Source organism: Carlito syrichta, unplaced genomic scaffold (genome assembly GCF_000164805.1).
Source record: "Carlito syrichta isolate Samal-C Ts95f unplaced genomic scaffold, Tarsius_syrichta-2.0.1 Scaffold315803, whole genome shotgun sequence".
NCBI classification, from domain to species: Eukaryota; Metazoa; Chordata; class Mammalia; order Primates; family Tarsiidae; genus Carlito; species Carlito syrichta.
The window spans coordinates 498102-523036 of NW_007259899.1; the positions used below are offsets into that span (position 1 = coordinate 498102).

Sequence of the window (24935 nt, forward strand, 5' to 3'; positions counted from 1 at the left end):
GGAGTGCAGTGGCCGCTCCCGGCCACCGCAGTCTCGACCTGCTGGGCTCCGGCGATCTTTCCGCCTCAGCCTTCCAAGTAGCTGAAACTACAGGCGCGTGCTACTACATCCAGCTAATTTTTTTTATTTGTTGTAGAAACGAGGTCTCATCAAGTTGCCCAGGCGGGTCTCGAACCCTCAGGCTCAGGCAATTCACTCACTTCAGCCTCGCAAAGCGCGAGATTACAGGCAGAGCCACCGAGTCCAGTCACTTTTTTTTTTTAAATTTACTGTAGAGACTAGGCCTCGCCATGTTGCCGAGGCTGATCTTGAACCTCAGCCTCCCAAAGTGCTGGGATTACAAGCTGGATGTCTGTTTTTCTTTCCCGCTGTCTCCCTGAGGTCTACATGGATGCTTGATGCCCTGTAGAGGGCTTTCTCCTTCCTGACCGCTGCCCTCCACAACAGCCCTCATCACACAGTTCCAACCTCACTCCCTTCCCTCCCTCAGTCCTCCATTTCACTGGATGAGTCTGTTGAGTTGCTCAAGTGAGTACCCTAGCTGGCATCCTTGAATCCTCTCCTTGTCTCACAACCAGTCTCTAACCCTACAAAGAAGAGCAAATACATCTTAAAGGGTCACTGTCTTTTGCATCCTCACTGCCACCATCTTGGGCCCCGTTGCTACTATCTTTCCCCTGAGCTACTTCTATGGTCTTCTTACTGGACTCTCCATCAACTGGAGGCCCTCTTGGCCTCTTCTTCACAAAGAAGCCAGAGTGAGTTTTATAAAACCCAAATCACATCATTTTATTATCTTGTGGCATTTCAAGTAAAATCCAGCCTCGTGGCTATAAATTGCTCTCCAAGAGTCGGTGCTGGCCTCTTCTCTATCTCATCTCCCTCTGCTCTCCCCCCAGTCCTACCCTGCCTCCCAGCCACCCTGGTGTCCTCCAGTTCCTGAAGATGCCACGCCCTTTCCTGTCTCAGGGCTTTCCCACCAGTTGTTCCTACCGCCTGGAATGTTTCCCCCATCGTTCTTCAGAAGGCTAGCTCCCTCTCACCCTGCAACTCTAGTATTTTCACTTTCCATTCCTCTGTCCATCTGGAATTTATCCTAACACGCTCCCATATGGTTATTTATTAAGTATCTTCCAGTACACATTGTCTGTGCCTGGCATGCAGGCAAAGACATCCATTAAGCATCAGGCAAGGTGCTCAGAGCTGGGGACGCAGGAGAAGAAGGTACCAGAGGTGCTCAGCTTCAGGGAACAGACTTGACTGAGTGTTGGCCCCCTTGACTATCATGGGGCAGCCCCCTCCTCTGAACCAAGCAGCTGATGCTCTAAAACAGCAGGACGCCCACGTCCTTCCACAATATTTACTGACTGAATCTGGAGTCTTTCCCTGGGCATGTTCCTTGTTCCCTAGCTCCAAATCGGCCTCCTGGCTCGAGGATGTCACTCGTCCCCATTCAGACATGAGGCTTGGGGCTATTATTCTCAGCAAGGCCTTGAACTACTCTTTCTTACCCCATACTTGAGGTTTATTGTATTTTCTCTTCAGCTTCCCTGACTCTCAGGCCTACACGGGTAAACACTTCTCCTATCCCTTCAACAAAATCAACAAATATCTCTTAGTGAGGACCTATGATGGGCTGGACACTCCACTACATGCTTTGTTGAGGCCTCGAGAAAGGCCTGCAACTCCTCACAGTTGACTGAATCAAATTACCATACACACACAGGATTGGGGGAAGCTGCCAGTGGAGCCGAACTCACGAACGGCCCCCAAGCTGGCGAGAGAGGGAAAACAAGGAAGGGAAGAATGTTCCAGGCACAGGACACATCCTGGACCCAAGAGAGAACAAGAGGTAGGAGCTAGAAGCTTGATACAGTAGAGAGAGAGACACAGGTGGGGACCTGCAGACAACGGGGCAGGAGCAGCCTGTGAGGACTCCCGGAGTGTGCTGCAATGACAGATGACTACAGAAATTACAAAACAGGAAAGGGACTGGCTCGGACTTGGGCTTAGGGAGATTGTGAGGGCCTAAACTATGAGGCTGATGCAGAGAGAAATGAAGAGAACTGTTGTTCACTGGTTAGACACAGGGGATGTAGAGAGGTCATGCAGAATGTAGAAGAACCCTGGAGAAGTCTAAACGAACACCATCAGTCTTTAGGGCTGATGTTCCTTTGGAACAATTTTATTTTGGAGTCTTGGTTAACAGATGTGAAGCCTCCAAGTCTTCCTGCTATTGGGACTGATGGAGATCTGGGAGTATATTCTCCTATCCAGAACACTCCAGGCCAGATTTTAGGTTTTAGGATTCAGAATTGTTTGAAATTTAGAAAGGTAGTGTGATGTACATGGAGGGGAGGACCGCCAAACACAGAATTTATTTATAAAAAATTGTGTATTTATTTTTACATGTTTAAACTTCAGTACTCTCCGGTTGGGCTCGGTGGCTCAGCCTGTAATCCCAGCACTTTGGGAGGCCGAGGAAAGAGGATTGCCTGAGCTCACGGGTTCGAGACCCGCCCGGGTAATTTGGTGAGACCTTGTCTCTATAATAAATCAAAAACTAGCCAGGCGTGGTAGTGCACGCCTATAATTCTAGCTACTTGGAAGGCGGAGGCAGAAGGATCGCTGGAGCCCAGCAGGTTGAGGCTGCGGTGGTTGGGAGCGTGCCACTGCCCTCTAGCCTGGGTGACAGAGTGAGACTCTGACTCAAAAAAATAAATAAATAAAATAAAAAATAAAGTACTCTCTGTTTGATGCAATACACCTACCCAGATACGTTTTCTACTGCTCAAAACAGTTTTTGAACTCATATTTTGGATAACTTTTAGTGCTTGTGCCGATTTTTCTTTCACCTCTTCCACTTCAGCAAAACTTTTCCCTTTCAGGACTTTTTTCATCCAGCAAAACAAAACAAAAGTCACTTGGGGAGAGACTGGGTGAATAAGGAGGGTGAGGCACGTGGGTTATGCCACCTTTGGTCAAAAACTGCTAAACACTCAGTACAGCATGGGCAGGTGCATTCGTAAATTATCCATCATGAAATGGGCACATTGATAGAATCCCCCCACCCCCCAGTTCACTGAAGCCTAACATAACCTCCCACAACAACGCCAGCTGATACACTGACACCGATGGGTTCCTAGAATATTTACCTAATGGGGGAAGCCTGTACTAAAAGGGGCCCACTGTCCAAAAAATAAATCTGGATTTTTGGGGGGAATCTCCCCTTGTACCATTTATTTATAAGATACCAAGTAGGGGATAGGTCAGTACCCATTCATCAAAAATAATTTTCTACAGTAATATATTCCAATATTCATATAGAATGGCACAGACAAAATCCATACGTAGCCCGTAATAGTCAATGTCCGCTTTCACAACCACATGAGTTATACAGAAAGTTTTGGTTGTCAGACCCTTGAGGACCTTGGGATTGTGGATGATGGCTGTGGGCCTGTGTATCTTGTATGTCAGGAGGGAAACACAGTGACACTTGGCAGGCATCTCTTCATGGTCTTACCTCCTCCATGGGGATGACCTGAGCATATCCACCACCCGCAGCTCCTCCTAAAAGCAGAATAAGATGCATTTGAAATCAGTCACCAAGTGTAGCTACCCAGGATAGACACAGTTCTAGGAACACAGCTCTCCAAACCCAATAGGGAGGCATCGACACCCAAGATGACATCACAACAGGCAGTGAAAAACATTAGCTATTCTGTCCAAGCAGAACAAAAGTAACAGAAAAGTTCAGGCTGTGTCCAACTATGCTGTTTAAAGAGTTTCAGGTCAAGCCCAGTGGCTCACACTTATAATCCCAGTACTTTGTGAGACCAAGGTGGGAGAACTGCTTGAACCCAAAAGTTTAAGACCAGCCTAGGCAACATAGCAAGACCTTATCTCTACAAAAACTTTTTAAAAAAATGAGCCAGGGCCAGGTGGCTCAAGTCTGTATTCCAGTACTTTGGGAGGCCGAGGTGAGGGAATTGCCTGAGCCCATGGGTTCGAGAACAGCCTGGGCAACTTGGTGAGACCTCATCTCTACAATAAATCAAAAAATTAGCCAGGTATGGTAGCGTGTGCCTGTAGTTCTGGCTACTTGGAAGGCTGAGGCAGAAGGATCGCCTGCGTCCAGCAGGTCGATACTGGGGTGGCCATGAGCTTGCCACTGCACTCCAGCCTGGGCGACAGAGTGAGACTCCAACTCAAAAAAAAACCAAAATGAGTCAAACATTGTAGCGCGCACCTATAGTCACAGCTACTCAGGAGGCTGAGGTAGAAGGATCACCTGAGCTCAAGAGCTTGAGGCCATGTCGAGCCATAATTGACTGCATCCCTGCACCCTAGCCTGGGCAACAGTGTCAGATCCCAAGTAAAAAAAAATTGAAAAAAAAAAAAAAAGTTCTGTTTCTTCGTTTGAAAAAGCAAAGGTTAAAAACAATATTGCAGATGTCATTACTATAATATATACCAGGATATGAGAATATTTACTGTTAATTTATTATTAGATCTATGTGACTATGCTTCCTCTCTATCATCATATTTGAACTGATATATCAGAAAACTGTTTTAAAAATCTATCCGATAACCACCCGATAACAAATTATAAACTTCAGTCCATTGATTTCAGATAAATAGTATGCAAGATTTGTCATGTTGCTTACCACTCAGAAAGTTAGTTATTATATTTTAAAAACTTCTCAGGCTGGGCGTGGTGGCTCACGCCTACAATCCCAGCACTTTTGGAAGCCAAAGTGAGAGAACTGCCTGAGTCCAGGGGTTCGCAACCATCCTGGGCAACTTTGCGAGGCCTCATCTCTACAATAAATCAAAGAATTATCCTGGCATGGTGGCATGTGCCTGTAGTTTCTGCTACTTGGAAGGCTGAGGTGGAAGGATCGCCTGAGCCCAGCAGGTCAAGGCTTCGGTGGCCGTGAGCATGCCACTACACTCTAGCCTGGGAGACAGAGTGAGACTCCAACTCAAAAATAAAAATAAAAGACTTCTGTTTCCTAAAGCAATAGCGATACCATTCACAGGTGTGTCATTTTACCATGTACTTGGTTATCTATATACTTTCTCATTTGATCCTCACAATAACCCAGTGAGCCTGGCACTCTCAGTCATTTCACTCTTTTACAGATGCAGCTCAGAGAGGTTATGCCTGGCTAAAGGTCACAGAGCAGTAAGAGACACAGGGGTGAATAAAAACTCGGCCTTCTCGCTCCAAGTCTAACGTTCATTCCACTATATGATGACACTCTATGAATTATAAGAACTTAATGTGATAAGAGTTATTAATATTCTAACAGTAATATAAACATAATGCTGTTAAAAACCGCAAAGGGCCAAGAACAAGCAGTAATCGCAGCAATAAATGCTATTGTAAAGTGAGCTAAAGGATGATTTCATGATAAATCAAGGAAGAAAGAGAAATGGAAGGGAAGGTGCCAGACATTAGCCCAAGCACAGTCAAAGAGGAATTGCATCACAGCTCTGTCCCTGGCCAGTATGTCTCCAGCGAACACCTCGGGCTCCATCCGGCAAGTCCAATGAGCTGAGCATAAGGGGTCTTAACTTCAGAGGGAAAGACCTTTCACCAGGCTGGGATGATAAAACTCCACTGCAGCCAGCAGAGTTTCAAGATCGCTTGGCAAAGAAGGCATTGATGAAACAGACAACTGAAGCGGGAGCCTGAGCATCAGAGCCATGTAAGGGGCTTTCCAAGGACTCCCCAGAATCCCCTGCGGCTGCTTCTGCTCGACTTCCTGCCCAGGGGGACCAACGTGGGGTGACCAGTATGTACTGAGTATGCAGTGATGAAACATGCCAGTTTCTTGGAAAAGACTTAACGTTCCCTATTGTGGATAGTGCTCTTTTTAAACATTTTCTTCCCAAAATTTGCCGCCCAAATGCACTCGCTGTTAGAGACAGTACCTTTCACTCCAAAGGTCGGTCCTTGGGAAGGTTGCCTCAGACAGGCGAAGGAGTTGACATTCAGGTGTGCGGTCAGGGCCTGCACAAGCCCGATCGTAACCGTGCTCTTTCCTTCTCCAAGAGGGGTGGGCGTGATACTGGAGGAGGTGGGGAAGGGAAGTGAAGTTATTAATATTGCCCGGATAATCTTAGCAAAACTGGCCTAAGACACCAGAATCAAATCAGAGGCTGTTGTAGAAAATAGATCATTCCACAATTCTCTCAATAATTAATTTTTTTCTTTTTTAGTAGGATTCTCACTCTGTTACCCAGGATGGGGTGCGGTGGCATGTTCATGGCCACCGCAGCCTTGACCTGCTGGGCTCAGGCGATCCTTCTATCTCAGCTGGAACCACAGGTGTGCGCCACCATGTCAGGCTAATTTTAGATTTATTATAGAGACGAGGTCTCGTCAAGTTGCCCAGGCTGGTCTTGAACCCCCAGGCTCAGGCAATCCTCTCACCTTCGCCTCCCAAAGTGCTGGGATTACGGGTGTGAGCCACTGCGCCTAGCTAATAATTTAATTTTCTAGGACTGCGATGGTCTACACATATCACATAGGCCAGGCGTAAGCTAAAGTCAAGATAGACATTTACCAAGAGACCAAAAAGGAAAAAATTAAGTAAGGCGCAGTGGCTTAATCCCCAGCACTTTGGGAGGCCCAGGAAAGAGGATCACTTGAGCCAGGAGTTTGAGACCAGCCTGGACAACATAGCAAGATCTCATCTCTACAAGAAATTTTAAAATTAGCTGGGCGCGGTGGTACCTGCCTATAGTCCTAGCTACTCAGGAAGCTGAGGTAGGAGGTCAAGGTTGCAGTGAGTCATGATTGTGCCACTGCACTCCAGCCTGGGCAACAGAGTGAGATCCCACCTCAAAAGGAAGGAAGGAAGGAAGGAAGAGTGAGAGACAGAAATAAAGTATCAGGCAGTGGTGCTAGTAACTATCAATTTCAAGAAACGACATGACATCATCCGTCAAAAATGGTTTAAATAATTAAACTGTGTTTTTTGCCAATGAGTAAATTGGCACTCGTTCTTCCTATGGCATTCGTTGGGGGCGTGGTGTGTGCACCAGGCCCATTTCAATAGTCCCTGGGTGACGGAGCCATGAGCAGACTCTCACGGTTAGAAGAGACCCTAAAGTTCCCATGTGTCCAACCCCTTCCAGATAGCCTCGCCCAGGGCTGGTCCTTGCCATGCTTAACACAGGCAGTGATAGGCGCTCATTACCTCAGGTGGCCCACTCATTTTCTGACAGCTGTTACAGTGAGAAAATCCCCTGTTCTCAAGAGAAGACATCAGCATCCCTGTTGCTTCCTGTCTCTTGGAGTCCTACACACTAAGCCTAATCCCTTTCCACACAAGGGCCCTTCAAAGATTTGGAAAGCCCCAAACCCTGTGCATGCCACGGAGGTAATCTCTGCTCTGGAGAAGCTGACTGTTGATGATGACACACTACATAACCAAATACTCACATGTTCGGAACATCACAGTGTTAAAGAATAGGAAGGGAGTCTATTACGTTCCCAAGTAAGACCTCATATAATTTTAGCAAAGTGTAACCAACATTACATTTTTTTTTTGAGTCAGGGTCTTACTGTTGCTGGGGGTGGTGGCACATGCCCCTTGGAAGGCTGAGGCAGAAGGATCACCTGAGCCCAGGAGGTCGAGGTTGCAGTGAGATACTACACTCTAGCCTGAGCAACAGAGTGAGATCCCCAACTCAAAAAAAAAAAAAAAATCACAATTACTCAGAGGCACTTAGACTTTGAGTCAATTTTCAATTTTCGTGGATAAAATGTGAATAAAGGCAGTTAGAAGCCCACAGGCATCGCGGTCTTAGAACCGCCTAAAAAAAAAAAGTACTGTCAAACACAGTGTGGTTTAAGTACCGTACTGAGTATGTGGTATTTGCAAAGGACTAAGTGGTTTACTTAAATGGTGTCACATGAAGGATTACAATTTCATTCCCAAGGTTATGATAGCTTAGCTGCCAGGGACAGCCAAAACCAGACACGCCCAGAAATGACCTCCTCAGAACTTCAGCTAACCCCAATTCTTAATTAGAAACACAGGGCCGCTCAGCTGGCTGCCAACGAGTACAATTCAGGAGACTCAGAAGGAGGAAGTATTTATTGGGAGCAATAAAAAGAGAGCAACAGGCAAAAATTTATTTCACCTCGTTCCTGCACTTGGTGTCAAGATTTGGTTTAATTTTTCCCCAGTATCTTAGCTCGGATTCTACATCATCAAGTTGACTTAGAAAAGAACAAGCCAAGTTCATTTCATTTCTTTTTCTCTAAGAGCTTAGTGTTCATGAGATGAAACCGTGATTGCCTTCCTCAACTTCTCCTGGCAGATTTATGTGTGTCCTCAGAACATTTATCACACGATTCATATATACTTTTTCAGATGGCTGTTCTGAGTCAGAGTCTCACGCTGTCACCCAGGCTGGAGTGCAGGGGCACAATCACGGCTCACCACAGCCTCTAACTTCTGGGCTCAGGTGATCCTTCTGCCCCAGGCTCCTGAGTAGCTGGGACTACAAGTGCGCACCACCACGCCTGGCCTCAGGTGACTTATTATAAGCTTTCTACATGCCTTTCTTGCCTACCAGCCCACACTCTTGCTGCAGTAAGAGCCAATGCCCCCTCCCCCTGCATTCCTATCCACCAGCTCAGGCAGACGAGTTAACGAAATGGTGGACGATGGAATAATCTTAATTTTTTCTGAGATGAATATTCTTTATTGTCAACTACAGTACCATGTGCCAGAGTACCCTGTGACAATTTGGTCACAATCTGAAAGAAGCTTATCATTTACTCAAAGGTCAGAAAGATTGTTTACACAGAGAGAATGATAAAGCTCTGAGCCATTTGCAAAATTCAGAATCCTGGTGAACAAGAGTATCGCCATTAGTCATGGGCCTAACTAAGCTCAAATGGAATATAAACATGTGTTATTCATCCCAGTCACCTGTAGGATTTCAAAGGTTTTGTAAAGCTTTTTCTTATCTAACAAACAGATCATTGGTTGTGTTTCTCCTTACACTCAACTGAGGTAAATAATTCAAAGGCCCTGTTGGAAAAGGGTTCTTTTAATTAGTACAAATAAAAGAAAAGCTCACAGATATTGAGAGTTACTCAGCCGGGCTCGGTGGCTCAGCCTGTAATCCCACGTCTTTGGGAGGCTGAGGTGAGTGAAATGCCTGAGCCCGCGGGTTCGAGACCCGCCTGGGCAACTTGGCGAGCCCTCATCTCTATAATAAATCAAAAATTAGCCAGGTGTGGTAGCACGCGCCTGTAGTTCCAGCTACTTGGAAGGCTGAAGCGGAAGGATCACCGGAGCCCAACAGGTCGAGGCTGCGGTGGCCAGGAGTGGTCACTGCACTCCAGTCTGGGTGACAGAGTGAGACTCCAACTCAAAAAAAAAAAGTTACTCAAGACAGAAAGGCACAATCTTAGAAAAGTCAGTAAAGATTACTTTTACTTTGTGCCATAATAATGGGTTGAAACAAACAAAAAAAATCAAATCAGGTATTTTGACACTCTTAAGAAAAAAAAAAGATGAAGCAACATGAATGGTTTTAATTTTTCTTTAGTGTGAAATTCCATCTATTCGCAGATCAGTCTGAGCTTCTTTTTTAGTTGCTCTGTCCAAGTAATTCAGAGTTCTAGAAACTTCTGCACAGAAATCAGCAAAGGCCCGGTGGAGACCGAGACTCAAATGCCCTGCAGCTGCACTCCGCGTCAAGTTCTCAAACAAAATTCCTTTTCATTAGTGTAACTGGGAAAATATGTAAAACTCAAAAGTCTCTAAGATTCCTTTGGCATATTTCCCTGAACAATTCCCAATACTTTTCATTTTGTCAGGCAAAGCAAATAAAGCGATGTGTAGGTGTAAATACTATGCGATGTGGAGTTGATGAAATACAGATGAGCCTGACAGAACAAGAAATCCTACAGTTGGAAGAATGGCTTCTTAGAAAAGAATTAATGTGCTCTGCCCTTGGATTATTAATAATGGAAGATTTTTAAAGATCTCATTGTTTTGTATTTTAATCCCATTGTTGATATATTTAAATCAAACGTATAAATAAACTTAAAAGTATCATAACAAATATATCGTTTATAGCTTCACTGAAAAATTGCTTGGGCATTTCCAAAGCATGAAAAAAAAAATTAAAATGGCAATTATAGCATGATCTCAGTGTGTAAAAAGGATGAAGGAATAGATAAGGAAGAAAATATAAAGACTGATAACAGTTCTGAGTAATGAGTTTTCTGTTGCTTTTTACTTTTTTTCTGTTAATTTTTTAAAAAATAATAAGCGAATGCCACTTTCAGAATAAAAAAGCCTTTCAGAAAGAGGACATAATTCTTCATTTAATGGCAGGGTTACTTATATTTTAAAAGTTGCAACAGTGTATATAATGGTTTGATAATGTCATTTTCCCCTAACTTGTGATCTGATCAAAGTGACATATGAAGCTGGGTGTGGTGGCTCACGCCTGTAATGCCAATACTTTGGGAGGCTGAGGCAGGAGGATTGTTTGAGCCCAGGAGTTCAAGACCAGCTTAGGCAACATAGTGAGAAGCCGTCATTGCAAAAAAAAAAAAAAAGTGAATATGAAGGTGATTTTTATTTCAAATTGGCTTTTTACTTTAGATTATAAATGTTGTTTTAACTCAGTGCTTTTTTGTGTTTTTTTGTTTTCATTTTTTAGAGACATAGGTCTTCTTGTGCTACCCAGGTTGGTCTCAAACTCCTGGCCTCAAGTAATCCATTTATTTTAGCCTCCTGAGTAGCTGAGATTACAAGTGTAAGCAACCATGCCTGGCCTACTTTATTACAGACAAAATACTTGTCCATGTCCTAAACTGGTATCAGTCTTTCAGCTGTTAAAGCACTAGAAACTGTGTTGGGGATGGAGGGCTGTTTATTTTTCTCTTATGGAATCCAGTGAAGATATTTCCTAAAAATCGACATATTTCCTAATAATCTTAGCTCTGCTACAGATAGGTGTGTGTATGTGTTTAAAATAATTGTATCCTGTTTCTTTCCAGTTAAAACAACCCACCATTTAATTTTTGTTCCTTCAACGGTCTTTGCTAGGTAAAGGAACTTATACCAAAATTTCAGAAAAAGAACTGTTGCTCTCTTGGTATTAAATTTTACTTGAGAATACAAGTATAATCTTCATTTCTCCTTTTTTTTTTTTTGAGTAGGAGTCTTGCTGTGTTGCCCAGGCTACAGTGCAGTGGCACGCTCACGGTCACTGCAGCCTCGGCCTGCTGGGCTCAGATGATCCTTTCACCTCAGCTTTCCAAGTAGCTAGAACCACAGGCACTCACCACTATGCCTGGCTAATTTTTTAAATTTATTGTAGAGACGAGGTCTCGCCAAGTTGCCCAGGCTGGTCTGGAACCCCTGGACTCAGGAAATCCTCTCACCTCTACCTCCCAAAGTGCTGGGATTACAGGCGTGAGCCTCCACATCTGGCTTAATCTTCATCTCTATTTACAACATGGCAAGCTAACCTCGGCTCAGGTACACATCAACACCAACAAAGAGCTAGAGTGGAGCAATGTTCTACTGGGTATGACCAACATTAGCTGTAACCCCAGACAGGCATGCTAACTAGCTTTCTCAAGTATGTAGCTGGAGGTCAGGTTTTGACAGTTTGATCACAACTTAGAAACTTGATAACCATATTATCATTGCTTTTGTTTTAGAAGTATCAATTCTGGCCAGTAATTATGAAGCAAGAGAATTACCTGAACCCAGGGGTTTGAGACCAGCCTGGGTAACATAGCAAGGTCTTGTCTCTACAATAAATAAAAAAATAAGCTGGGTGTGGTGGCGCATGCCTGTAGTTCCAGCTACTTGGAAAGCTGAGGCGAAAGGATCACTTGAGCCCAGCAGGTAGAGGCTACAGTGGCCATAAGCATGCTACCACACTCCAGCCTGGGCAACAGAATGAGATTCTAACTCAAAGGGGAAAAAAAAAAGAAGTATCAATTCTGTGTTTCCAGGTACAGGATGGGCTGTATCTACATTTATGTTTTTACTGACAAGGCCAAAATGGAGAAAATCACAGCCTCTCCATAAGAAAAACTGCCACATAATTCTTCCTTTGTAACCTGAGAACACATCCTCTTACGTCTTCCTAAATCCTTCAGTCTGAAGAGGGTAAGAAAACCCGTAAATCTACCTGCCAAGACCACCTAAAGCCTAAAGAAAAAGGGAATCAATTCTTTGGATAAGATGCTTTTAAACTTCTCAGTGTCCAAGAGTTTGTTTTTTTTTATTGCAAATAAACATGTGTTAGGCCGGGTATGGTGGCTCAATCCTGTAATCCCAGCACTTTGGGAGGCTGAGAGAGGATTGCCTGAGCGCAGGGGTTCAAGACCAGCCTGGGCAACTTGTTGAGACCTTGTCTCTACATTAAATCAAAAATAAATAAATAAGATGGGCGTGGTAGCTCACCCCTGTAGTTTCAGCTACTTGGAATGCTGAGGCGGAATGATCACTTGAGTTCAGCAGGTGGCAGCTGCAGTGGCTGTAAGAATGCCAATGCACTCCAGCCTGGGTGATAGAATGAGACTCTTGTCACCAAAAAAAACCCAAAAAACAACAACAGAGAAAACCCATGTAACAAGCATCTTCTGGGCTGGGCACGGTGGTTCATGCCTGTAATCCTAGCATTTTGGAAGGCCAAGGTAGGAGGATTGATTGAGCTCAAGACCAACCTGGGCAATACAGCCAGACCTCATCTCTACAAAAAAAATCAAAAATTTAGCCGGGAGTAGTGGTGTGTACCTATAGCCCCAGCTAATCAAGGAGGTCAAGGCAGAAGGATCGCCGGGGTCCAGGAAGTCAAGGCTGTGGTAAGACCTGATCATGCCACTGCACTCCAGCCCTGGGCGACAGAGTGAGATCCTGACTCAAAAAAAAAAAAAAAAGAATGCACCGATAAAAACAACTCTGACTAGTCATGTGCTCTAAACTCAGAGACCCCAGAGCCAGGTCTAACCAGACAGCCAGGTCCTTCCAAGGGTCCGGCCCAGAGGGTGCCTGCAGGTAGGGCAAACCTCTACCCTCAGGAAGGAATTTTCCCTCAGCTCAATTAGGAGACTTTCAGGTTGGGGTCCAAGGTGGGAAGGGGATGTGGGAGTCCTACTGCAGTGAGCCTGGAAGCCTGAGGTAGAAGGTTTAAGTCACAGGCAACTGAGATGCTGCAGAAGAGTATGAATTCCTTAAAGCGCAGTTGCCGAGGGACTCGCCGAGGGACTATGAGAGAGACCCTGGCTGTCCATCCCTCACAACAAACTAGCAGAAGGAGAAGGAGAAAGGAGGTTGGGGGCAGGGGAGGGAGGTGGAGAGGAAAAAGGGATATGAAGAAATTACTACACCCTTGAAAAGGTGATTGTACTATTAGATGATATTTTGCTTTATAAATCATTAAATTCGCCTCCAGGGATTTTTCCTAAGAAGATAATTAGATGAGCAAACACACATGCCCAAGGTTGTTAATTTCAGCACTGTTTATAAAGGCAAAAACTGGAAACAATTTAATGTCTCATCATTAGAGAATTGGTTAAATAGTTACGGAACTTCCCAGTTATAGTTTCAAATCATTTTTCTGCATCAATACACCTGAACAAAGAGAAACACGATGTACTATCAGTGGCTGGGCCAGAGCAGAGGCTCTCCATGTAACTAGAGAGGTGCTAGAAGTGTAAAATGAAATCCTCCCTCACCCTGGGGATTTTTGGTACCCCCTGCCCTGGCCTCCCCTTCCCCAATATGTTTAAGAATCTGAGATGTGAGCATTGTCATGAAAAATGGTAACATGGCCAGGCTTGGTGGCTCACGCCTGTAATGCCAACACTTTGGGAGGCTGAGGCAGGAGGATTGCTTAAACCCAGGAGTTTGAGATCAGCCTGGGCAACATGCAAGACCTGGTCTCTACAAAAAAAATTTAAAAATTAGCCAGGCATGATGGTGCACACCTGTAGGCCCAGCTACTTGGGAGGTTGAGGCGGAAGGATCTTCCGAGCCCAGGTGAGCTGTGATTGTGCCACTGAACTCCAGCCTGGGTGACAGAGTGAGATGCCAATTCAGAAAAGAAAGAGTAACAGCTTAATATTCACTCACATGGCACTAGGTACACAATACATGGCTGAACAGTCAAGTTTCATAGTTCCAGTATGATCTTATTGATGAAAGACTAGCAGTGTCAAGACCATCTTAAAATGTTAACAGCTGTTTCCTTCCAGTTGCTAGGATTCGGGATGTTTTACTTTCTTATTTATATTTTCTGTATTTGGGGAATATTTCTACACTGAGACTACATTATTTTATAAGCAGAAAAAGAAATAAAGAAAAAAGCTCTTACATTAATAATTAAGTATGTAAAAACAAAGTTTACTGGGAGTCAAGTCCTTACAAGAAATGTCTCTTCCTAACAAATGAGTTTTTGCACCTCAAGCCTTGGCCTATAGATCATAAGCAATAGTCACTGTAATGAAATTTCCAGACAACAAAGGAACGTATACGGTCTCTTGATGTTCCCTCAGGTCAATTTGGATAAATATTTGAAATCCCTTGCTATCACTTCTTTCAGCTAGTAAGTATATTTCTGTTTTCAAAAAGAGCAGGAAAAAAAAACAAACTCCTCTTTTCACAAATTTGTCTTTTTTCCTCCATAAGGCCCTCTGAAATTAAAATTCGTCTCATAAAATAATCAACAGAAATAAAAATGGTCCAGTTTTGAAATTCAAGAAAAGAGAAATAACGAGACAACAGAATGAATTTGAAATGTGAATACAGAAATAAGAAATCTCAAGGATGTTAATAGGAAAACGTAAGTTTCATACAACTGTACATGTTCCATTAAAATATGATTTCTAAGTGGAACACACACACAAAATCTGCTCAGTTCAAAATATTGTACTTTCAATTCTTAATTTGAATTTTGTCATGAAAAACTAAATTAAAAAGGCAAGGGAGAGCGGGATCCATCACAACACAATCTGAGAAACAAAAGATAAAGTCCTGTAACTTGTTTACTTTATATTTTTTAGAGGAGACTACTTTGCTCTGCACTGAATATAAAAACTTACCTCATGCCAAAAGTAGGGGCACCAAATGAAATGGACAAAAATAATGTCAAAATTGAGAATAGGGTGGACTCGAGGGGTATGAGATAAATAGGACAGGTTTTATAAACATGTCTCCTTAGTAAAGTAGATTTTAAATGTCGTCTTACCCAGCGACTAAGACGTATTTTCCATCTGCTTGATCCTTTAACCTTTCAAGCAGGGACAAACGTACTTTGGCCTTGCTCTTGCCGTAGATTTCAATTTCATCTGCAAGCAATCCTATCTCCTTGGCAAGAACATCCACAGCTTTTGGAGTCTGGCCTCTTGAAATCTCGATATCACTAGGGGGAAAGCAACACAAGAGAGGCTGGAGTCTTCTCAGCTTAGGTGGTCGCTGCTGTTGTGAACACAGCCATATTTCATGCCAACAATTAAATCAACGCAATTGCTTTGGGGGTCCCTGCTCCCAGGCTGTATCAAGCACAACTGCTAACAATTAACGTGTATGAGAACATGGTGCATATGTTTAGAGATGCGATTCCCAAGGACTCACAAAGATCCTAGAATTGTGTCCAGGTACAAAGATGACACTGATGCCTCATGGAGAGGAGAACTGTCTAGTACAATGTGCCCCAAAGCCTCCTACGAGTGTGGATCCTCCACAAAGTGCCTTGTGTGGACCATGGCTGTATCTCCTCGCCATGAATAGAAGGGTCATTGTATAACACTGTTCTACTGGGCTGGTCACATGTGTCTCTTGGTTCGTTAAAAAATGTGGAAATGCTCTTTTGTTTCATCTATGTCCATATTTCCCCTCTCTCTTTCCCACTTCCAGTTCAAATTCATATTTCAAAATATTTTAGTCATTACATAACTGTCGGTAAAAAGACCTAGTGCCCGAAGCTCAACCTCAGACTGAGGGAATTTTAGGAACTCTGGAGTGTTGCTGGGTACGTAATCTGACACTTCTATTTCTACTGGCAAGGTGAGACCACCACAGCTCATCGTACAGGAGTACCGTGGACGCCAGCATGTACAACGATGGATTCTTCAGGGAACCTCCAAAGCTCACGTGTTTGATCATTTCTTTCCTGGGTAGTCGAGTCACCCATCCATCTACTGGCCATCTGTCTGAGTGAGAGCTGAAAGGCTTACCTATTCCCCCAGCCAGCAAGGCTCACCCAGTGTGTTGGGCACAGGAGAACAGGCATCAGAGACTGCTCTTAAGAATCACAGCAGATAATACTGTAAGAAAGGGATTGGCGGCCAGGCACCGTAGCACAGTCTGTAATCTCAGCACTTTGGGAGGCCGAGGCGAGAGGAGTGCCTGAGCCCGGAGGTTCAAGACCAGTCTGGGCAACTTGGTGAGACTTCATCTCTACAATAAATCACAAAAACTAGCTGGGCGTGATGGCATGCATCTGTAGTTCCAGTTACTTGGAAGGCTGAGGAGGAAGGATCGCTTGAGCCCAGCAGGTCGAGGCTGCGGTGGCCGGGATCGTGCCACTGAACTCCAGCCTGGACGACAAGAGTGAGACTCCAACTCAAAAAAAAAAAAAAGAAAAAAAGGGATTGGCAGTAGTGGGACACTGCCAGGGTCGGGGGTCTGGGGCGGGGGAGGGCACATAACATCAATAAAGGTACCAGACATCAAACCAGGTAAAGTGGGGACCAAAGGGAGCCCCAAACTTTACCTGTACAGTGACTGCCTGTATACCTAATCCCAAATTGTACCCCACATCTTTAAAAATAATAAAAAAGATTCAGTGAACAATGGTCAGGAGTTTGGACTTCATTCCCAGATGGTGGGAAGCTGGAGTATGCTCAGGAGCGTGTGATTGGTCATTGCCGAGTGGGTGAGTGAGTAAAGAAATTTGCCATCTGTGGCCGAGACAACTTTAGGAATCTCTTGTGGGTTAGAAGTGGATCTCACTCATGTTTGAGTAAACAATTACAAAAAAAAGTCACAGCAGAGAGGACAGCCATTCCCTGATTTGCCTTGGAGCACTGATTGGTGACACAGCAGCCTCTTTGCCATGGACAGCAGCTCACCCCCTTCTCGATTGGGCAGCCCCTCGACCCTGTTTCTGTAGCTTGGGGTAAGAGATAACAGCAAACACACCTCCATGTAGATGTCTCCAAGGGACACCAGAGAGGCCAGGAGAGGGCACGGGGCCTCATGGTGGTGTGGACTGGGCACCGGGCTTCTAACAGGTCATCCCCTTACCAGGACCACCAGGTATATTCCTTCTCATTCTTTGCCCACCCAACCTTTCTTTTCTAGACCCCCATTCCATGTTGACTTCCTAGCCATATCCTTTTTCTGTTTTTCTTCTCCCACAATCTCCTAAATTAAAGAGCCTAGTCTTGGAGAGTCTCCAAGGTTTTCTCGTCACTAACTAAAGTCACAGGGACATCATTTTGTGTTTTCGAGTGATTAATAAACTACTCAACTTGCCTTCTTCTCCCAGTGGTTCTAGAAATCAAATTTGGTTCAACAGTTAAAGCATTATTTTCCCCTCAAGTAGAATTTACTATGAAAGTCTTTGGTACACAATTCGGTGGGATCCATCTTAATTTGTTTTTAGCTCTGGGTAAGTATAATTTACTTTTTAAAACTAGGGTCCTATAACAACATATATATCTTCAAAAATGAAGATATTTTACAAAACAGATTGTACAACTATAGGGACGACGTTTCAAAGAATAACATTCTTCACTGGAACTCGTGTCTTAATGAACACAGAGCGTGACTAAGATGTTTAGTCTATTGCAGGGGCAAAAACATAGCCTGGATGTTTCACCTGCCTGGTGGGCATAACCTCACCAGAGTGCTCAGCTGACCGCCCAAGGAAACAGAGGTCAATTTTAAAAAGCAACTGGTTATCAGGTGAAAAATGAGTCCATTCCTGGAGGGGTTTTATCTGACACTTCAAGCATTCCAAGGTTGCTAGATGGGAATACCTGGGGACACACACCTGGCATTCGGTGCACCTGGATAAAGGGAGCAGGGCCAATTCCTTGGAGGAGAGCAGACATGTCTGATTCTCTGGCTCAGACATCATCTCGAACCAATCATTCTAAATCAGACACTGAGATTCTGTCCTGCAGTTTGTATTTCCAAATTTATACATAGAGAATATGTAGCTTAGACCGCATCAAATACCACTCTGAGGAAAATATTCATCCTGACTATCACAGACGATCTTACCAGAGAGTTCAGATGCAAGCCAAGCTCAATTCCGACATGGAGTGACGTTTGGTTAGGCTGGTCACTTACCTCAGAGTAGATACCTACATGGCCCTTATGGCCAAGCAGATATATGTGCTAGGCATTTCTAACACTCAAAAGCATATTCCAAATATTGCATTCCCGTATTTTGTCAAATCTAAAACCACTGCTTTGTGGACTACTAAGAAAAACCCTGCCATCTAATATAGGACACATCAATGAAATAAAATGAGAAAACATGCATTCATATTATGGACAGAATATGGTAAGCATGTTCATTATGATTCAATTTCAGAAGATTCATGGTAGAGAAAACAGGGTGGTGATTTAATGATGGGAGAAAATTACTTACACCAAAAACATAGCAACATGAGCTGTGCCCCCACCCATGACTAACTGGATTCCTAAGACACCCGGAGAAACGCCACCAATTACCTTGGCACCGGGGAGAGAGGCTGAAGCTTCAAGCAGTGGAGTCGCCACCGCCTGTGTTGCTGTTCACGAAGCCATCTCCTGCCACTGCTCACCATGTTCTTCAGCAGGGAGAGAGGGGAAAGTTTGCGTTACAAATGCACACGCTCGTGGGGGATGGCCTTCCACCAAGAAAGTATGGCTCGCAGATGTTAGGAGATGGAAAGGATGGTAAAGCCACATGGAAATGCATGGAAATATCAGAAATAATTTCATTCACATGTAATTAGGCTTGTAGGTTTTCTTAAAAGGGAAAATGTAAGCTAAAAACACTATTAAAATAAGCCGGGCATGGTGGCATGTGCCTGTAATCCCAGGTACCAGTGAAGTGGAGGCAGGACAATCTCTTGAGGCCAGGAGTTTGAGGCTGCTGTGAGCTATGATGGTGTCACCACACTCCAGCCTGGGCGACAGAGCAAGACTTTGTCGTTAATTAATTAATTAATCAATTTTAAAAATGAATAGCTTCCGTGTTCACAAAAGTCATCGTGTACACAGATCAAATTATCCTGGGTAGTCTCTTTATTTCAATTAGACAAGAAGAATGAGGAAAATACAAGACCAGGCCGGGTGCAGTGGCTTATGCCTGTCATTCCAGCACTTTGAGAGGTGGAAGCCAAGTGGATTGACTGAGCTCAGGGGTTCGAGATCAGCTTGGGCAACTTGGTGAGGCCTCATCTCTACAATAAATCAAAAAATTAGCCAAGCATGGTAGCATGTGCCTGTAGCTCTGGCTACTTGGAAGGCTGTGGCAGAAGGATCACCTGAGTCCAGGCAGGTCGAAGATGTGGTGGCCCTAAGCGTGCCACTGCTCCCCAGCCTGGGTGACACAGTGAGACTCCTACTCAAAAAAAAAAAAAAATTGTCTACAAATAATACATACTTTTTTTCCCAGAGAGGGTCTCGCTCTGTTTCCCAGGCTGGAGTGCAGTGGTGTAATCATTGCTTACTGCAGCCTCGACCTTCTGGGCACAAGTGATCCTCCTGCCTCAGCCTCTTGAGTAGCTGGCGCTATAGGTGGGTGCCACCATGTCCAGCTAATTTCTCAATTATTTGTAGAGACAGGGGTCTTGCCTTGCTGTCCAGGCTGGTCTCGAACTCTTGGCCTCAAGGAATCCTCCTGCCTTGGCCTCCCAAAGTGTTGGGACTACAGGTATGAGCCACCACACCAGGTTAACAAATATTTTAATAATCCTGTCTTCAAGAGGTGAACCAGTTCTTTTTCCCTTGAATGTAAACTAAGCAACTCGCTTCTAACACACAGGAAAGAAGGCAGTGGCAGTGTGTGGTTTTGAAGACTATGTCATGAATCATGCCGCGGTTTCCTCCTTGCTTTCTCCCTTGGATGGCTCATTCTAGGGGCAGTTAGCTGCCACACTGTGAGCAACCCTATGGAAAGGTCTACATGATGAGGAACTAAACTATTCTGCCAAAAGCCCGTGAGGAATTAACCATCACATGCAAGCAGTCACAGGAGTGCATCATCTTGGAAATGGATCAAATCCTGAGCCAGAACCACCAAACCTGCTGATCTATTGCCAAATCTCTGACTCACAGAAACTGTGAGATAACAAATGTTTGTGGGCAGGCATGGTGGCTCACGTCTGTAATCCCAGCACTTTGGGAGGCAAAGGTGAGAGGATTGCCTGAGCCCAGGGGTTTGAGACCAGCCCGGGCAACTTGGTGAGACTTCGTCTCTACAATAAATCAAAAAATTAGCTGGGCATGATGGCACATGCCTGTGGTTCCAGTTACTTGGAAGGCTGAGGCGGAAGGATCACCTGAGCCTAGCAGATCAAGTCTGCAGTGGCCATGAGCGGGTGCCACTGCACTCAAGCCTGGGCGACAGAATGAAAAAGAAATGTTTGTGGCCCTAAGTGGCTAAATTTTAGAGGTCATTTATTGCACAGCACTAGATAACTAATACACAGACCCTGATTTGGGTCCCTGCCCCATACATGGCAGGTGATCACAGGCAAGTCACTTTTCTGTTTTATCATTTTCTCATGTATCAAATGAGCTCGACACTCCGTGTATAAAGTGTCTTACACTGTATCTGGTAAACAGAACACCTGCAAAATGTAAGCAACTATTAATCAGGCCTCTAAACTCAAACCTCTCAAAAAGCTGTGTCAAACAAACCTGAATCCTCAGAGCAGCAGCAAGAAGACTCACATCATCTTCAATTAGTCCACTGAAATGCACCCCAGGGGAACCTTGTCCAACCTTCCCTGAAAAAAATTTGAAGAAAAAGAAGAAAGACTTGAACATATTATCATTCATACCAATAGCTCCTTATAAAAAATCAGCACATTGAGTAACTATCTTCCTTTCTTTTTTTTGTGTTGGAGCAACACTTCAATTTTATGAATCACTCTTTGTCACCCAGGCTGGAGTGCAGTGGAACGCTCATGGCCACCGCAGCCTCGACTTGCTGGGTTTAGGCGATCTTTCCGCCTCACCCTTCCAAGTAGCTGGAACTACAAACGCATGCCACCACACCCGGCTAGTTTTTGTGATTTATTGTAAAGACAAGGTCTCACCAAGTTGCCCAGGCTGGTCTCAAACTCCAGGGCTCAGGCAATCCTTTCACCTCTACCTCCCAAAGTGCTGGGATTACAGGCTGAGCCACCACATCCAGTCTTTTTTTTTTTTAATAAACAGAGACAGTCTCCCGCTGTACTCTGTCACCCAGTCTGAAGTGAAGTGGCTTAATCATGGCTCACCACAGCCTCAACCTCCTGGGCTCAGGCGATTCTTACACGTCAGCTTCATGAGCAGCTAGGACTACATGCATGTGCCACCTTGTCCGGCTTATTTTTTGTTGCTGTTGGTGGAGTCAGGGTCACACTATGTTGCCCAGGTTAATGGTCTCATTTTTAACTGAGAAAGTTAGGCTGTCTGGGCACAGATAACAGGCTGGTCAACTCTGGCATAGCTGTGGGGCTCTAATTCAGTCTGCTTCATATTTAACATTAGAGAAGTAGCCATCTAAGGTATTTACCTAGGATAAATGAATTTAATTTAATAAAGTACAGCAAGCTTGGAGAATTCATATCTCACACTGTACTGAGAGAAACATCTAGGTACACTGTCTCTTTAAACAACCACAAGCATAATAGCTCAAGGTCACTCATAGTGAACATTTGAAACACTTAAGTGAAGGCAGAACAGCCTGTAAACAAGCTCACGCCCGGATTAAAATCATGCCTCCACTTCTTATTAGTAATTGTGACCTTGGGTCCGTTAATTCATGTGGGTAATTTCAACCTCCTAGCCTTTTGTGAACATGAAATGTGGTGAAGTATAGAAAAGGTATGGCCAAAAGTATGTACGTTTAAACAATTAGAGCAAAAATACTGTTTAGGAGAAAAACAGGGAAATGTCTTCCATAGCATAATTTGTCAGAAATACTTTGTCTCCTAACCTTCTGACTTTTTGACACAGTGGGGTTTCATCTTGGTAGAAGGATCCATAATCTTGATTGAACAATAGGTAGAAAGTAGAAGCAATTTTGCTTGTGCTCAAAGCATAGCAGGATAAACACATTTCCAGGATAAACCCGGCCAAAGCGTTTCAGGAAAGCGACGCTTTCTTTGATAATTAAAAAATTCTGGCCAGGCTCGGTGGCTCAGCCTGTAATCCCGTGCTTTGGGAGGCCAAGGTGAGTGGATTGCCTGAGCCCGTGGGTTCGAGACCCACCTGGGCAACTTGGTGAGCCCTCATCTCTACAATAAATCAAAAATTAGCCAGGTGTGGTAGTGGGCACATGTAGTTCCGGCTACTTGGAAGGCTAAGGCAGAAGGATCACTGGAGCCCAGCAGGTCGAGGCTGCAGTGGCTGGGAGCATGCCACTGCCCTCTAGCCTAGGCGACAGAGTAAGACTCCAACTCAAAAAAAAAAAATTCTGACTGGGTGCGAAAGCTCACACTCTGGGAGGCTGAGGTGGGAGAATTGCTTGAGCCCAGCAGTTCGAGACCAGCCTGGACAATATAATGAGACCTTGTCTCCAAAATAATATAAAAATTTGCTGGGTGTGGTAACGCGCCTGCAGTGCCAGCTACTCTGGAGGCTGAGGTGGAAGGATTGCCTGAGCCCAGGAGGTCGAGGCTGCCATGAGCCATGATTGTGTCACTGAAACAGTGAGATCCTGACTCAAAAAAAAAAATTCCCTGTTGTAGAAGTGATAGGACCAATTTTCCATTAAATCTAAGAGATTATACTTTAGGATATTAACTTTAGGGATTAGCCAATTATTCAAACAGAAAGACATTGCTAAGAATTCCACTCTTTTCTCCTTTAGACAGCACTTATAAAAATTTATGAAAAGTAAACACACATGTAAAATGTTGTAGCCCACATATTTTAAATAGCAACTTTTTTGAATTAAGAGACTATTTTCTTCTTTTTTGGAACACTCTACTCTTAAATAATCCACTTAGCTGACAGTCCTTTGCAAAAAAGAACACAAAACACTTAAGAGTATATGTTTTGTGTTGTTCTATTGTCAAATGTATTAAGGGTGTTGGAAAATCATATCCCTCAAGTATTGTTTAAAGATTAGTAACACTTCAGTTCTATGAATCATTTTTAGGCAAAAGCCAAGAGTCTAGAGGATGAGATCTGTGTTGTTTTGTTTTAATCACTAGAGATCTGATCTTAACATCTTGTCCAACTACTACGGAAAATAAATAGGCTTCTCTCATTCTTCTATCTTTAAGTGATGGAAAAATTTTTAAAAAGCTATATTCTAGGAGTTGGTACCAAGTCACAAATTCATGTTCTCAGGACATAATCAGGAATACCCATGTGGGTGAAGAACATTTTGACTTCCAAAGTTACACAGGAAATGTAAATTCCTCCTATGATTAGTCACTTGCATAACACAGAACTTAGCAAAAGTGAGGATATGCTTTTCTGAGACGCTGTGATTCCTGACCTAAACCATGTCACCATTTTTTTTCTTTTTTTGAGTAGGAGTCTTACTCTGTCACCCAGGCTGGAGTACAGTGGCCATCACTCCTGGCTGATTTTTTAAATTTATTATAGAGATGAAGCCTCACCAAGTTGCCCAGGCTGGTCTCAAACCCTTGGACTCAGGGAATCCTCTCACTTCCACTTCCCAAAGTGCTGGGATTATAGGCGTGAACCACCACACCAATAATTTCAACAACCATAAGGAGGAGAAGGCATGATGACTAAAACAAAGTCTTTCAAGGTTTCCAGCTGAAGATGGTAGGCAGCGTACACAGCACTACTTTCCTTCCAGTCAAGGTGGCCAAAATATATGTTAGAAGAACATAAACCCATAGGAGTAAAAAGGGAGCTATGAAGGGATCAGAAATCTTACAAAACTTTTGGAAGAGAAGCAAGTAGGATCAGATTGAAGGGAACCAGAGCAGAGGAATCTGTGACCCCAAATACTGACAGAAGCCTCTAATGAGGTAAAAATCTCTCCTTGCTCATGAACCCCGTTTAAGCCCAAAGTTCACAGTCAACAAATATTAGAAGCAGCAGTGGGTAAAGTAGCAGTCCCCTAGACTAAAAGGTGTCCTCTAGTAGCTGGGCAAGTTGACTCTGTTCACACATCATGTTGCCTTCTGACTTTTACAACTAGTAGACAAAGGTTTACTACCTGCAGTTAGCTGTTGGCCCATTAAGAAATAAGTAATGAAGGCCAGGAGCAGTGACTCCCGCCTGGAATCCCAGCACTTAGGGAGGCCAAGACAAGAAAATAGTTTGAGCCGAGGAATTCGAGACCGGTCTAGGCAACAGAGACTTCGTCTCTACAAAAAAATAAAAAAAATTAGCCATGGTGGCACACACTTGTAGTCCCAGCTATTTGGGAGGCTGAGGTGGAAGGATCGCCTGAGTCCAGGAGGTTGAGGCTGCGGTGAGCCACGATCATGCCATTGCACTCCAGTCTGGGTGACAGACTAAGACCCCAAATAAAAAAAAAAGTAGCCGGGTTCGGTGGCTCAGCCTGTAATCCTGTGCCTTTGGGAGGCTGAGGAGAGTGGATTGCCTGAGCCCACGGGTTTGAGACCCAACTGGGCAGGCGAGACCTCATCTCTACAATAAATAAAAAAAAATTAGCCGGGCGTGATAGCGCGCGCCTGTAATTCCGGCTACTCAGAAGGCTGA

The 24935-nt window shown here is 44.2% G+C and overlaps 1 protein-coding gene across 1 annotated transcript in view; it reads right to left on the minus strand.

Annotated features, from left to right (window-relative positions):
* The window catches only part of MTHFD1L (methylenetetrahydrofolate dehydrogenase (NADP+ dependent) 1 like), a 147013-nt gene that overhangs the window by 75434 nt on the left and 46644 nt on the right, over positions 1 to 24935 (minus strand). The window contains exons 8-12 of the mRNA XM_021706589.1: positions 20934 to 21022; positions 18756 to 18853; positions 15256 to 15429; positions 5941 to 6077; positions 3524 to 3570 (exon numbers count right to left, since the gene is read on the minus strand). Of these exons, the coding sequence (XP_021562264.1) occupies positions 3524 to 3570; positions 5941 to 6077; positions 15256 to 15429; positions 18756 to 18853; positions 20934 to 21022 (545 nt within the window). The remainder of the gene's footprint in view (positions 1 to 3523; positions 3571 to 5940; positions 6078 to 15255; positions 15430 to 18755; positions 18854 to 20933; positions 21023 to 24935) is intronic.